General features: G+C 39.8%; 1 protein-coding gene and 1 long non-coding RNA gene across 2 annotated transcripts in view; one reads left to right on the forward strand and one right to left on the reverse strand.

Moving 5' to 3' along the window:
- GGH (gamma-glutamyl hydrolase) overlaps positions 1–5,636 on the reverse strand; it is a 32,208-nt gene extending 26,572 nt beyond the window's left edge. Inside the window, exons 1-2 of the mRNA XM_037803484.1 lie at positions 5,451–5,636; positions 1,821–1,935 (exon numbers count right to left, since the gene is read on the reverse strand). Of these exons, the coding sequence (XP_037659412.1) occupies positions 1,821–1,935; positions 5,451–5,547 (212 nt within the window). The 5' untranslated portion in view covers positions 5,548–5,636. The remainder of the gene's footprint in view (positions 1–1,820; positions 1,936–5,450) is intronic.
- LOC119509456 overlaps positions 5,505–15,332 on the forward strand; it is a 46,763-nt gene continuing 36,935 nt past the window's right edge. Inside the window, exon 1 of the long non-coding RNA XR_005211705.1 lies at positions 5,505–5,578. This is a non-coding gene — a long non-coding RNA (uncharacterized LOC119509456). The remainder of the gene's footprint in view (positions 5,579–15,332) is intronic.

Genomic DNA, 15,332 nt, shown 5'->3' on the forward strand with positions numbered 1-15,332 from the left:
AGTAAATAAATAGTTGTGTTTTGTGGGTGAAATCACTTATAATTGATAAAATGGTGGTGCTGGGAGAGTCTACGATTCACCAATTTTGGCTGACAAGATATTATAAATTCAACTATGAAAGTCAAAATATGAAATGGATCGTTTTATTCTTACTGGATCATTTTGTAACCAAGAAATTATGAATTAACAAATGATTATGATTACTAAATCATTATATAGATATTTTTTCTTTCTATATCATAGAATAGCCCAAAGTTAATACTGGTACTGATCAAAAGCGGTGGGTTCTCTGCCAATGCGCTCAAATGACCAATTCCTGAGAACGAGTTTATTGATTGGTGTGAAGCAGGAGATCAGATGGCCTATGGGCCTGAAAAAATCTGTCTCCCTGAACTGCAGTTAACTGATAGCTTTATAGTATCATAATGGTTTTAGTATAATGAGCACAATGGCTCGAGATAACAAGGCTAGAGATGATCTAATCATTGAGCATGCACAGATTGATTACATGCTTAGTCACAGAATGTATGTAATAAAACAGTGGCCTTGATATGATGATGGGCGTGATTTAGTGCTACAATGAGGTACAGGTCACTTATAGTTTAGAGTTTAAGCTGCCGCCTATGTCAAGCGGACCAATTTTGGTTGGATCCAGCTTCGTCCAGCAACACAGTTTTGTAATTGGGGTGGGTTAGTTCTGGACTGACTCAAAGCCCTTCATCAATAAACATTAGGGGCTGTCTTTAGGGATCATAAGACTCAAAAGTTGAAAACCAGGATAAGGGGGTATACGTGACGGTCAGTCACAAGGTTTTTACAATCACAAGATAAAGGCTATTACAGTTATACAACCATTATGAAAGATTAAGGCACCTGGATTACAGTTCAATAATTTCAGGTATTTTCCTCTGGCTATTCTCATATACTAGAAAGTAAAATAGAAACATCTATATAATGATTCAGTAAACATAATCATTTGTTAAATCCTAACTTCTCCATTACAAAACCTGAAATTACTGAAACTCAACTAGTCTCAATCCTGCTTACAGTTAATACTGTCATGTAATTCTAGCCTGGAATCAGCCCTGTTTATACTAGATATTGTAATAGTAACAACTCTATCTCCCCTTGCTTGAATTATAAAAACCCTTAGACTAGGCACACAGATTTGGGGGCTGATTGGCCATCTGATCTCCTGCTTCACGGGTAGCAACAAACTCTTTCTCTCTTTGAAACAGCCAAATTATGGATCGTCTCTTATGGGCATGAGGCAGAGGACTCCACATTTGTTCAGTATCAATTTTATCGCAAAAATTATGTCGTTCCTTTAAAACTGCAATACCAATACTTTATACCAAAGCAACACTGCTACATTAGTCCTTTTCAAACTTTTAAAGTAGATTGTGAAGGTATTTTAAGAGTCATCTTCTATGGTGGTTATGGTAGCATAACATTATGGATGTAACTGAAGTGTTCATTTAAAACTGGTTAAAAAAGGGGATGAGGGGATGCATTGAACAGTACACTTTAAAATGGTTAAAGGGGTGACTTTTACGTTATGTGGATTTTAATTCAATAAATAAAACAGAAAGAAAAGAAAAGGCCACCTTTTAATAAATTGTTCCTTGATTCCCTAAGTGTCCCCTGATCCTAATACATGGAATAAAGCTGGTTAGGTTGTAGATTCTTTTACACCAGTATTTTCATGGTGTCTATGACGAGCACTTTTTCTGGGGTCAAGGAAATTATCATTTCATTTTTGATGCTAATGCCTGTGGCATACCTTGATAAAGCATATAATTTTTATATACAAACCATACCTTATTGGTACAACTCTTGCACCTGCAGACTCCAGATACTTTACATAGGATGCAGCGATATAGTATTTTCCAAGGTTCTGCAAACCCTTACTATAGCACTTCTGCATTAATACTCCTAAATGACCAAAAAAAAAAAAAAAAAGGTTTAGTTTCAAGCAATTTCCTTTTTTCCCCTGCTCAGAAACTGTAAAATATTTTCACAGAGAAAATGTCAATACTTTACTCTTTCAATTCAAAGAATTAAATATGAAGCTTCTCCTGCAAGCACAACCACAGACTTTAGGAAAGGGGGGGGGGGGCTTGCTGAGTTTTCAACACATCAGGGAGGCAAAACAAGCCCCCAGAACAGGTTTACAATACCAACAGCATTCTTTGCACAACCTTAGACCTAGAATTGAGCTCAGAGTCCAGATCCCTAAATCTGGAAGCAGGTGGATCCCTTCCCATACACACCCAGGGTCTTTTACCATTTTACTTTCTTTTGTTTCTTTGACAACAATGCAGAAGAGTGAAAATATCTTTTGTCCACATCTCATCAACATCACCAACACTACCCTCACTCAAGTAACCAACATCTCAAATCCTAGACTACTACAAAAGCCTGTTAAGAGGTTTTCCTATATCCTTTCTTAAACATCCGCTACAACTCCAATCAATTCTCCACATGGAAGCAAACCTGATCATATCCCCTTTCATTCATTCATTCATTCAACACATATTATTGAATGATACCATATGACAGACACTGCACCAGGTGCTGGGGATACATGAATGAACAAAACAAATAAAAATCCCTGCCCTACGGGCTTCAGTTGCAGTGGGGCAAAGGGTGAGGAGGACAAGCAGTAAGCAAGATAAAAACGTAAAATACATGGTGTGATGAAGTGCTCAGGAGAAAAAGTAAAGCAGAGGAAGCAGATGGGGAAGGCAGTTCTCATCAAGAGGGTGGCGAGGCAACTCCCTCCCTGAGAAGGCAGAACATGATAATTGAGCCAAGATGTCAGAGAGGTAAGAGAGTAAGATACATGCAGATATCCAGGGGAAATGCAGTCCAGGGCTGGGCAACCCCAAGTGAAAAGGCCCTGAGCCAGACGTCAGCTTGGCCCGATGGAGTCATGTGAGTAGGACAGAAAGCAGTAAGAAATGAGATCAGCGCCATCACAGGTCAGCAGGGGTTACCATCTTGCTTAAGCACTTCAGTGGATTCCCAAACTTCTATCCACCCTACAAGGCCCTGCCTGTGCTGTCCCACATACTTCCCTGGCCTCCTCTCCATCCTTGCCCCTCCTCTCTCTGTGCTCAGCCACAATGACCTTTCGGGGACTCGGGGGCTGTGCCAGTTTGAATGTATTATGTCCCCTAGAAAAAGCCATATTCTTTGATGCAATCTTGTGGGGCAGACATATTAGTGGGGATTAAGTTGGAATGTTTGGATTAGGTTGTTTCCATGGAAATGTGCCCCAACCAACTGTGGGTGATGAATTTGAATGGATAGTTTCCATGGACATGTGTCCCCACCCATTCAGCCTGGGCCTTGATTAGTTTACTAGAGCACTATATAAGTACAGACAGAAGGAGTGAGCTTGCTACAGCCAAGAGGGACACTTTGACTAATGCCCAGGAGCTGAGAGAGAAGCTGCAAATGAGAGACAGTTTGAAGATGGCCATTGAAAGCAGACCTTTGCTCCTAAGAAGCTAAGAGAGGACAAACACCCCAAGAGCAAGTGAGAGTGACATTCTGGAGAGAAGCTGAAGCCTAGAGAGGAAAGTCCTGGGAGAAAGCCATTTTGAAACCAGAACTCTGGAGCAGATGCCAGCCACATGCTTTCCCAACTAAAGCAGGTTTTCCAGACACCACTTGCCATCCTTCAGTGAAGGTACCCCCTTACCTTGGACACTTTATGGCCTTAAGACTGTAACTCTGTAACCAAATAAAACCCCTTTAGAAAAGCCAATCCGTTGCTGGTGTTTTGCATTTCCACAGCATTAGCAAACTAGAACACTCAAGATTTCTTTACTCCAGACCTCAATTTCCATGGTTCTTTCTTTGAAGAAATTTTTCCTTCAATTTGTTTCTTCTCCATCCCCTCCAGTCCAGACTGAAGTGGTTCTGTTTATACAGATCTTGCAAAAAATGTCCTGGCTTAGCATGAAGCATACAGGGTCAAAACTGTCAGACAATAGGACTTTCCACAAATCCGTTCTGGATCACTCCATCTCCAGTCCTGACTTTGTTCTAGTTTACTAATGCTGCCGGAATGCATTATTCAGCCATAAAAAGGAATGAAGTCCTGATACATTCAACAACATGAATGAATCTTGAAGACATCATGTTGAGTGAAATAAGTCAGTGTATGATCTCACTGTTTTGAACAAGTAGAATAAGCAAATTCATAGAGTCAGAATCTAGAATATAGGTTATCAGGGGATAGGGAATGGGAAGTTAAGGCTTAAATGTACAGGGTTCCTATTTGGAATGGTGGAAATGTTTTGGTAACGGATGGTGGTGATGGTATCACAACATTGTCAACGCAATTAACAGCACCGAAACAGATATCTGAATATGATTAAAAGGGGAAATGTTAGATTGTATATAGGGTAACAATAAAATTAAAAAAAAAATCCATGGAATTACATTAAACAAGCAGTGAACCCTAAGTTAAACCATGGAGGATAAAAAATAGTACAATTATAAAAATGCGGTATCATAAAATGTAACAAATGTTCCACACCAATGCAAGGTTTTGGTGGTTGGTGGTGTAAGGGAATCCAGTAATTTATGCATGATTGTTCTGTAAATTCACAACTTCTCTGACAAAGAAAAAAATAAAAACAACAATTTTTAAAAAGGCCCTTTGGATACCTTGGAGAATCTAAGCACCATTTTAAATAGCTATGCAGTAAGGCATTCCAAGTTCCAAATATTGTTACAGAATCTATATGTATATATGAAAAACGGTCATCTACTTTCTGTTTCCTTACAGAATACAGGATTCATCTTCGTGGAAGGAAAAAAAATAGTATGAATGACATGACTCTACAGCTAAAACAAAATCAGTCCAAATTACTCATACATAAATTACTTTTAGCAAATTTTAATCTCAGGTTGATTTTTCCTGTCCTGTCTCAGATGTCTGTTCTGGTAATACAAACTGATTTTATTGTTTTTAAAATACACATTTGCTGCAAACAAAAAATCCCATTACGGATCATACATGCCACAACTGCCCTCCACTGCTGAAGATGACAAAGTCCAAGGCATAACTTAATTTCTTGATTATCAGGTCGATTCAATTTTTATTGAAATTCGAAAAATACCATTCGTGTTCAGAAATGGTTTAATTTGTAGAAATTCCTAGCTGTGTGTAAAAAGAAAAATGCAATTCCGCAGGATTCTTTACAGTGCACCCCTCCCCTCTTCCAACTAAGAGCCAGATTAACCGAAGTGAAATCAACGAGGAATTTGGTACAATTCAGAATTACCCAAGCGGTGTCTTGACCGATTGTTACTTTTACGTAAAAATGAAAGCACGCATCACAGCCCGGTGCTCGGGGTCATTGCCAGGGAGGAAAGAGCTGGAGCGCCGCAGCGGGAGGGGGGTCAGCTCTGGCTCCGCACACCCTTCTTACCAATGACGGGCCGATCACTGGGCGGTAACAGCTGTAAGCTCGCCGCTCCGCAAAGGAACAGGCCCAGCAAGCACAGCAGCCGGCCCTGAATCGCCATCGCGCTCGCCGCCTCCCGCCGCCGTTCAAAGGTACCGAGGCCTTTTGGGGGACGTCGCTGGCGGCGCGAGGGGCGGGAGCGCGGCACCGGGGGCGGGGGGCGGGGCACAGCGGGCGGCGCCCGCAGCTCGGCCAGGGCTCCCGGTGGGGGCCTTTGGGAAGCGCGGGCTCAGCGCGCGTGCGCGGCGGCCGTGGGCGGGGACGGGCAGACCTTGGCTCCGCCTGAGTGTGGCGGCTTCTCTCTCCGCCGGCGCTCCACACTGACAGACTGTCGCGCCCAGCGGCCAATGCCGAGACCCTGGAAACGCGGAGGTTGTGGTCGGAGTGGCTTCCATGGCCTCTGAAGCCTCCGTTTCACCTGGATTATCCATGTAGCCTTAAGTAACAAAGCTGGACGACTAGACCAGGTCCTCGGCCGTGGGGAAGCTCCGAGTCCGCTAATCGTCTTCCAGAGGCTGGAAAGAGATTCGACATGTCGCCTGGGAAGTTTGCGCCCCCTGTAGCGCCCAAGTGAACGCCAGGGCCTTCACTGTAGCAATGCTTGCAGCCGAGTTTGACGCTCCAGAGTCTGATAAAGAGACTAGGATTGTGCGGGGCGAGGCGAGGTGGAGAAAGGGCAGAGTAAGGGAAGACGGCGGGAGGGCGACGGTGGCGAACACGTTCACCCGCCTCACCTCAGAACTGGTTCGAGGAAGGCGGCTCCTGGCATCTCCTGCAAAGGGGCAAGCCAAGCCGTGCCCCAAACCATGCCCACCCATGATAAATTTCACTGTGTGCACCAACTACAGCCTTGTCTGACTGACCTATATAATTGTTTTGAGGTTTCTGTTTAAAATATTTAAAAAGATTTTGAATCACTAGACCTTGGGTGGAAAGGTTGGTAAAAGTGGGAACATTTTTCTTGCATTGTATGACAACCTAAATATATATGTATATATGGATTCTTTCAGGTAGAAATTATCACGTACAAGTGTCAAGTTAAATTCAGAATAAAATTCATTCATTTAAAGAATATTTGAAAACCTATTCAGTGCTAAGAATTGAGGAGGAAAAGATGAATTGGACAATGTTTTTTTTTTTCACAAGAAGTTTACAGTTTAATAAGGAAAAAAGAGATGTGACAGAACATGACTGTGGAGAGAACAAGGGCAAAGTTTTCTTTTTTTTAAGTGAAAACTTTTTTTATTAAAACAAAATGCACAAGTTTTAAGAATTAAAAATATACATGGGTATATTAGGTATTTCAGTTCCCTGGGATATATCATGGCTTTCACTGGCAAAAGAGGTATTTGGATGGAACATTTTAAGTAGTGCTGTAGTGCAATGAGGCTGGAAAAGTAGGTTGTTGCCAAATTTTGGAGGTCCTGAAACATCACCCTGGTGCATTGGACTAAATTCAATAGGCAAAGCATAACTATTAAACTTTTTAAACTGTGGAATGAAATTACTGGGCACAACTCTTGTTCTAATTGCCTTGCTTTAATGTTCCTATGGCTTACATCTTTTAAGTAAGGAATGGGTGTTGTCTTCATGGTAGTCATTGTTGACTTTGAGCCAAACAGCCAATTTAGTTAACTGGTTTTGTTTTTTTGTTTTTTATTTTGATTTTTGTGTTTGCTAATTTGCAGGTTCTTTGAACTTTGTTGTTGTTGTGCCTTTTTTTAACTGCTTTTTTTAAATTAAAGTATACTTACATACCATACACTCATCAAAAGTGTACAGTTGTTCACAGTACCATAATTGTGCATTCATCACCACAATCAATTTTCAAACATTTTCATTACTCCAAAAAAATTAAAATAAAAATAAAATTAGAGTAAAAAAGAATTTCCAAAACATCCCATCCCCTCTTCCCCCTCTATTATTCATTTAATTTTTGTCCCTATTTTTCTACTCATCTGTCCATACACTGGATAAATGTAGGGTGAGCCACAGCATTTCACGATCACATGGTCACACCATGTAAACTACATAGTTATACAATTGTTTTCAAGAATCAAGGCTACATGGCATCATGGGACGGAGAACATCTTCTTGACCAAAAAGGGGATGTGAAAGGAAATGAAATAAGCTTCAGTGGCAGAGAGAATCCAAAAGGAGCCGAGAGGTCACTCTGGTGGGCACTCTTACGCACACTTTAGACAACCCTTTTTAGGTTCTAAAGAATTGGGGTAGCTGGTGGTGGATACCTGAAACTATCAAACTACAACCCAGAACCCATGAATCTCAAAGACAGTTGTATAAAAATGTAGCTTATGAGGGGTGACAAGGGGATTGGGAAAGCCATAAGGACCACACTCCACTTCGTCTAGTTTATGGATGGATGAGTAGAAAAATAGGGGAAGGAAACAAACAGACAAAGGTACCCAGTGTTCTTTTTTACTTCAATTGCTCTTTTTCACTCTAATTATTATTCTTGTTATTCTTGTGTGTGTGCTAATGAAGGTGTCAGGGATTGATTTGGGTGATGAATGTACAACTATGTAATGGTACTGTGAACAATCGAAAGTACGATTTGTTTTGTATGACTGCGTGGTATATGAATATATCTCAATAAAATGAAGATTAAAAAAAAAAAAAAAAAGACATAATGCTGAGCAAAATAAGCCAGGCACAAAAAGAGAGATATTGTATGTTACCACTAATGTGAATTCTGTGAAAAATGTACAATGTTTTATACTGTAGAATGTAGGGGACCTAGAGATACCAATTAGTGGAGGGGGAATGATAATCTAATAAGAACAGATAAACTATGGAGGGTAATCTCAATGTTATGGGAATGCTCAGGAATGATTATGGTTTGTAAACTTTCTTGGATATAGTAAGATCATGTTGGAAGCAATAGAGTTATTTTAGGTTTTTTTTTTCTCTTATTCCTTTGTTTTCTTAGGGGTTGTTAATTTTCTTGGGGTATGGTAGGAACATGTTGGAAGCAATGTAGTTATTTTAGATTATTTGTTTTTCTTACTCCTCTGTTTGGACATGGTTTATTAATTTTCTTGGGGTATGGTAGGAACATATTGGAAGCAAAGTAGTTATTTTAGGTTATTTGTTTTCCTTAATCCATTGCTTTGTTTGAAATGTTGTGGGGTTTTTTTGGTTGTTGTTTGCCTGTTTGTTTTTAATTTTTTGATAAACAAAGTTAAAAAATTGAAAAAAAATCAGTAGAAAAATGGGAGTAAAAACTAAATGACAAATAGGGTGGGATGGGGGGATGGTTTGGGTATTCTCTTTTCACTTTTATTTTTTATTCTTATTCTGATTCTTTCTGATGTAAGGAAAATGTTCAGAAATAGATTGTGGTGATGAACGCATAACTATATGATCATACTGTGAACAGTTGATTGTATACCATGGATGACTGTATGGTTTGTGAATATATTTCAATAAAACTGAATTAAAAAAAAAAAAAAAAAAAAGAATCAAGGCTACAGTTTCAAGTAGTTCCTTTTAGCTACTCCAATACACTAAAAACTGCAAAGGGATATCAATATAACACATAAGAATAACCTCCAGAATGACCTTTCCACTTCATTTGAAATCTCTCAGCCACTGAAACTCTATTTTGTTTCATTTCGCTTCCCCTTTTTGGTCAAGAAGTCTTTCTCAATTCCACGATGCTGGGACCCAGCTCATCCCCAGGAGTCATGTCCCACGTTGCCAGGGAGATTTACATCCCTGGGAGCTATGTCCCATGAAGGGGGGAGGGCAATGAGTTAACCTGCAGAGTTGGCTTAGAGAGAGAGAGGCCACATCTGAGCAACAAAAGAGGTTCTATGTGGGTGGCTCTTAGGCACAATTATAAGTAAGCTTAGCCTCTCTTTTGCAGGAAAAATTTCATAAGAGCAAACCCCCAGATCAAAGGCTCAGACTTCTAAATTGGTAGTCCCCAATGCTTGTGAGTATATCATTAAATCCCCAGGTGGGGAAATTTAATATTTCTACATTTTTCCCAAGGGAAAGTTTGGACATATTTCTTGATGTATTTCAAGAAGAGTGAATGCAATGAATCTAGTTTGGCAAGAAGTAATGTTAATCTAGAAGGGTGTGATGAAAGATATTGTTAGAAGCTCTAAATGCCCTCTAGTTTTGAGCATGATTGAATAGACAAAGAGCCTTTGTAAATATGGATTTATGATGCTGGCGCAAGTAAGTATTCATAAAGGAAAAACTATAAATTACTACCTGGCATTATACATAAAAATAAACTCCAAGTAAACTTAAGATGTTAATATAAAAGGCATATTCATCATATTATCATAGCCATCATATTGACGAAAATGTAAATCTTTGATAATACCAAGACTAGGATATAGAGAAATGAGTATTCTCTAACACCACTGGTAGAACTATAAATTGTTTTGACCATATTTTGAGAGCAATTAGGCAATATCTGGTAAAGGTGAAGATGCATATATTCTATAGCTCAGCTCTTTTCAGACACAAGTATATACCCTAGAGAAGTGCTTGCATGTAAAAACAAAGAAACATGAACAGGGATGTTTTTTGCAGCATTTTTTGCAATAATGAAATACTGGATGCAATCTAAATGACCATCAACAAGATTATGAATAAATTATATAATTTAATATGCTATTAACAGCCATGAAAATCAATGAATTGTCACAACTTATTAACAGAGATCAATCTTTTAGTAAGAGATAGCAGAGAAAAATTGTACCCAGATCTGGAGAATAGTAACTGTCCAAATCAGAATCTGTCTCTCAAAAAAAACCTATAGGATACAAGGAAAGCAAAATAAATAAATAAATAAATAAATAAATAAATAAATAAATACATACATACATACATACATAAATAAATAAAACAAAACAAAATAAAAACACTCATGCACCATGCCTTCAGCAATATTAAGAGACAGAGGATACCACAGACCTCAAATAAAACAAAATAAAATAAAATAAAATAAAATAAAAACCCTCATGAACCATGCCTTCAGCAATATTAGGAAACAGAGGATACCACAGACCTCAAATTACCAGTAAATAAAAACCAAAATCCAGCAAAACTTCCTCTGCTGCTGCAAGACTCTGGATGTGGAGAGTGGGGTAAGCAAAGCTTCAGAAAATCTTGAGAAAAGAGGAAAGGGGTGTAGATTATATTGACAAAGCATAGGCAAATCAAACACTGCCAAAATATGGAGCACAAGCTGGGGTTTTGGTAGGTTAGAGCCCTGGCTATAAGAAAGGGACATGAAAATGAGTAGGATCAAAAATGGCAGCTTCAAATAAGAATAGCTTCTGAGGGAGAATCAGCAAAATTGACAAGGGGTAGTGTTCCTTAAAGACATAGAATAAAGGAAAAGAAGGAAGCAAGGTAGTAAATTAAGTCTCCTAAACAGAAACAAGTCACACCATCACTCCACCTCACTACTGCATACATACTACTACAACTACTGTAAAAATTGTCTACTAAAGGAATTGTACTTCACTATACTGGTGGAGGAAAACAATTTCAACTAAAACTCCACAGGTAGCCTATATTAAATGCATACAAACAAACATACATACATTCATATGTGTATACATACATACATAAAACCAGCACAATCCAAAACTATTAAAAAGAAAACAGAATGTGAACAGAAACATTTCACCTAATGCAAATTCTTCCCCTAAAAATCAACTACATGGAAAGAAAACTGTAAGCCAATCTCCAAACTAAAATTAAATATCCCCCAAACAATCATTAGATGATGTATGTAAGTCTGTGGGTGTGTATCAAAGGTAGGATCAAAAATTCAAAAAATAAAAATAGAATTGCACAAAAACATGAAAAAATGCTGCAAAAGTAGATAAAATCAGAAAAAGAACTTGAAGGAAAAGACAAAGCCATCTTAAAAATGAAGAATTACCAAGGCAGAAAAGATTCAAATAGAAATTTTTTAAAGTATAATAAAGAAAGGAAGGAAAAAACCAAGGAAATGAAAATTATATAGATGAAGAAGTAAAAAATGGTCAGAATGAAAGTGCTGGAAATGTAAGACAGGCAAAGAAGGTCTAATGTACTTATTATTGGAGTCTTGTAAATGAAGGAAAAAACAAAGCAATGGCATGGGATTAATATTTATAAATAGAATCAAGGAAAACATTCTGTAAAGAAGATAAAATTTGTAAAACTGACATGGAATGATCAAATCTGAGACTTATCCTAATAAAATTATTTTCTTCAAGGGAAAAGAAAAATAATCAGAGCCACCAGGCAAAGTAGTCAATTTACATATAAGGGTAAGAATATTAGGATGGTCATAGACTTTTTAAGAGCAACATGAAAAACAAGATGACAATGGAGCAGCATTTTGAAAAAAAAGACAAAAGTAAATTCTTAGTCAAAGACTCTGTATGCAACCATGCTGTACTTCAAGTATTGAGGGTATAGACACAGTTTTGAACATGCTGGAACTCACCCACAAAGTACTGTATTCACATGCAGTAGTTGACCTTCCTGGAAGGTCAACTAGAAGATGAGCTCCTTCCAACCAAAACTGAGTGGGGAAATTTAGCAAACAAAAAAAAATTAAAAAATAAATAGATAACAAGACAATGAACATTTAATATATTTAATGGTGGAGCTAAGCATGGGTGAGATCATGGGACAAAGAATAGAACGTAAGCATCACATTCATCTGCCAAGTAGAATGCAACTAAAAAATGAGAGGACCTTGAGAGCTTTTTAGGAGGTTCTAACATGGGAACACAGCTACTTACATATCCTTGACCAAAGGACAACTCTACTGGAGTTGGTCATCCTCTTCAACCAAGCTCACAGCTTTGGGAGGGACACACATGGAGAAGTGTGTGTGTGGGGTGGGGGGACACTTGCCTAGCCAACCTGATCAGCTGATTTAACCTTGGCAATCAATGAGTGGCAGATGTTGGAGCCAGATCACCCTTACATACAATTTCTCTAATAATAAGAATAATAATAAAGAAAAAAGAAATGAGAGGAAAGTAAAATAAAGTTGTTAACTGTGTATAGAAAATGGGCCAGAGTCAATGGTTCCATTTTAAACTGACCAGACAAGAAAAAGTCAAGTAAGAAACAAGTCATTAAGGCATGATAAAGTTACACATAGATATATGATGATAGATAGATTCATGTGAAGATATATCCTATCTCAAACAGAGAGACTACTAGGGAAAAAGGAAATCAGTGCAGTTTTTTGTAGTTTTGTGGGATTGGCAAAAAAATATTGTAAAATATAAAGCACATAGCCAGTTTTCCCATTTGACATGTGCTGACTTCTGGGGTGGTGCCAGAGTGGGGAGGGCTGGGTGGGAAAGGCAGAGCAAAACCTCCGATTGTCTTACAGAGCATCAGAGACAAAAAGTTCCGTTACAGGGGAGGGGTCTGCAACAAACACACAACCAGTGTCTTCAAGACGTTTCCAAGATTTTGAACCCTGAAAGGGTAGGATGCTGATTAAGTTAAAAACCTATAAAAAGCAGACATTTCAATGCTGAGAAAAAAGGGAATAGGCAGGATGTGAATCAAAAATCCTGAGGAACGAGGATGAACCAGATTTGAGATGAGTGTGCCAGTTTGAGTGTATTGTGTCCCCCAAATGCCATTATCTTTGTGATCTTGTGTGGGGCAGAAGTTTTGGTGCTGGTTGGATTTGCTTGGAGTGTGCCCCACCCAGCTGTCGATGATGATTTTGATGAGATGTTCCCATGGAGGCGTGGCCCCGCCCATTCAGGGTGGGCCTTGATCAGTGGAGCTATATAAATGAGCTGACTCAAAGAGAGGAAACTGAGTGCAGCTGGGAGTGATGTTTTGAAGAGGCGCAAGCTTGCTAGAGAGGAGCGTCCTGGGAGAAAGCCATTTTGAGGCCAGAGCTTTGGAGCAGACGCCAGCTGCCTTCCCAGCTAAGAGAGGTTTTCTGGATGCCATTGGCCATCCTCCGGTGAAGGTACCCGATTGCTGATGTGTTGCCTTGGATGCTTTGTGGCCTTAAGACTGTAACTGTGTAGTGAAATAAACCCCCATTTTATAAAAGCCTATCCATCTCTGGTGTTTTGCATTCTGCAGCATTAGCAAACTAGAACAGATTTTGGTACCAGGAGAAGTGGGGTGCTTTTGCTGCTGAGTTTGCAAATGCCAAACATGTTGGAACGGCTTTTTAAATGGATAAGGGGAAGATTCTGGAAGAATTGTGAGGAGCTTGATAGAAAAGGCCAAAACTGCTTTAAAGAGACTGTTTATGGAAATATGGACTCTAAAGATACTTCTGATGAGGACTTGAGCAGAAATGATGAATGTGTTGTTGCAAACTGGAAGAAAGGTGATCCTTGTTTTAAAGTGGCAGAGAATTTGGCAAAATTGAGTCCTGGTGTCAGATGGAAGGAAGAATTTGAAAGCGACAACCTGGAATACTTAGCTGAGGAGATCTCCAGACTATGTTTGGAAGATGTCCCCTGGCTTCTCCTTGCAGCTTATAGTAGAATGCGGGCAGAGAGAGATAAACTTAGAACTGAACTCTTGGGTTCAAAGAAACCAGAAGCTGATAGCTTGGAAAATTACAGGCTTCCAGGGGGTGGAATCCCAGAAGCTACAGCTCAATGTGAGGATGTAACCAAACATGGAACCCAGTCACCATTTCAGTACAAGCCAAGATTGGAGATGGAATTATCCAGAAAGGATTTGTGGAAAGTCCTATTGTCTAATCGCTTTGACCCCTGTGTGCTTCATGCAAAGCCAACAGAATTTTTGCGAGATCTTTATAGACAGAGCCATTGCCGGTCTGGACTGGAGGAGACAGACAAGGAAAAAATTAAAGGGAAAATCTCTTCAAAGACAGAGCCATGGAGATTGAGGTCTGGAGTCAGGAGGTCTCGGGCTGGGAGAGCGGAGCAGCCCACACGCATGGAAAGGGTGAGTTTGCCCTGGAGGTCGAGGGCGGGCTTTCCGCCTCAATGCTCTTGGAAGAGTTTTGCCATCTGAGGTCCCAAAGAGGGTGAGCACATTCCCAGGGAATTGGGGAGAGCCTGGCTGCCACCACACTGTTCTGAAGGGGTTGAGCGTGTGCCCCGGAGGTGGAAGGGAATCCGGGAGCTGCCCCGATGTTTGAGGAGGGTGGGGCTGAGAAGGTGGTCTCCCCAATGTGTGGATATGTTGGAGCACTCACCCAAGCATTTGGAGAGGAAACAGCTGCCAAAAAGGCCCTTGGGAAGGGTTAGGCTCCCGCTCTCTCAAGCCCCAAGGATGCAACATTGTTCTGTAAATGACTCTCAGACTTTGAAATCTAATGGAGTTTGTGATGCGGGTTTTAGGAACTGTTTTGCTCCTGTTAACCCTGTTTTCCTTACTGTTTCTCCTTATGGCAATGGAAATGTTTATCCTATGAATGTCTGTCCTTTGTATATTGGGAGCACATAACTTGTTCTAGGTTCACAGATCCACAGCTAAAGGAACATTATGCCTTAGGATTGGCCGTGCCTATAATTGATTTTGATGGGATCTTGTACTTAACTTTTGTTACTGAAATGATTTAAGTTTTTGTGATATTGTGATGGAATGAATGCATTTTGTATTTGGAAAGCTAATGTCATTTTGGGGTCCAGGGGGTGGAATGTGCCGGTTTGAGTGTATTGTGTCCCCCAAATGCCATTATCTTTGTGGTCTTGTGTGGGGCAGAAGTTTTGGTGCTGGTTGGATTTGCTTGGAGTGTGCCCCACCCAGCTGTCGGTGATGATTTTGATGAGATGTTCCCATGGAGGCGTGGCCCCACCCATTCAGGGTGGGCCTTGATCAGTGGAGCCATAT

The sequence above is a fragment of the Choloepus didactylus genome, chromosome 14, assembly GCF_015220235.1.
Source record: "Choloepus didactylus isolate mChoDid1 chromosome 14, mChoDid1.pri, whole genome shotgun sequence".
Lineage (NCBI taxonomy): Eukaryota > Metazoa > Chordata > Mammalia > Pilosa > Megalonychidae > Choloepus > Choloepus didactylus.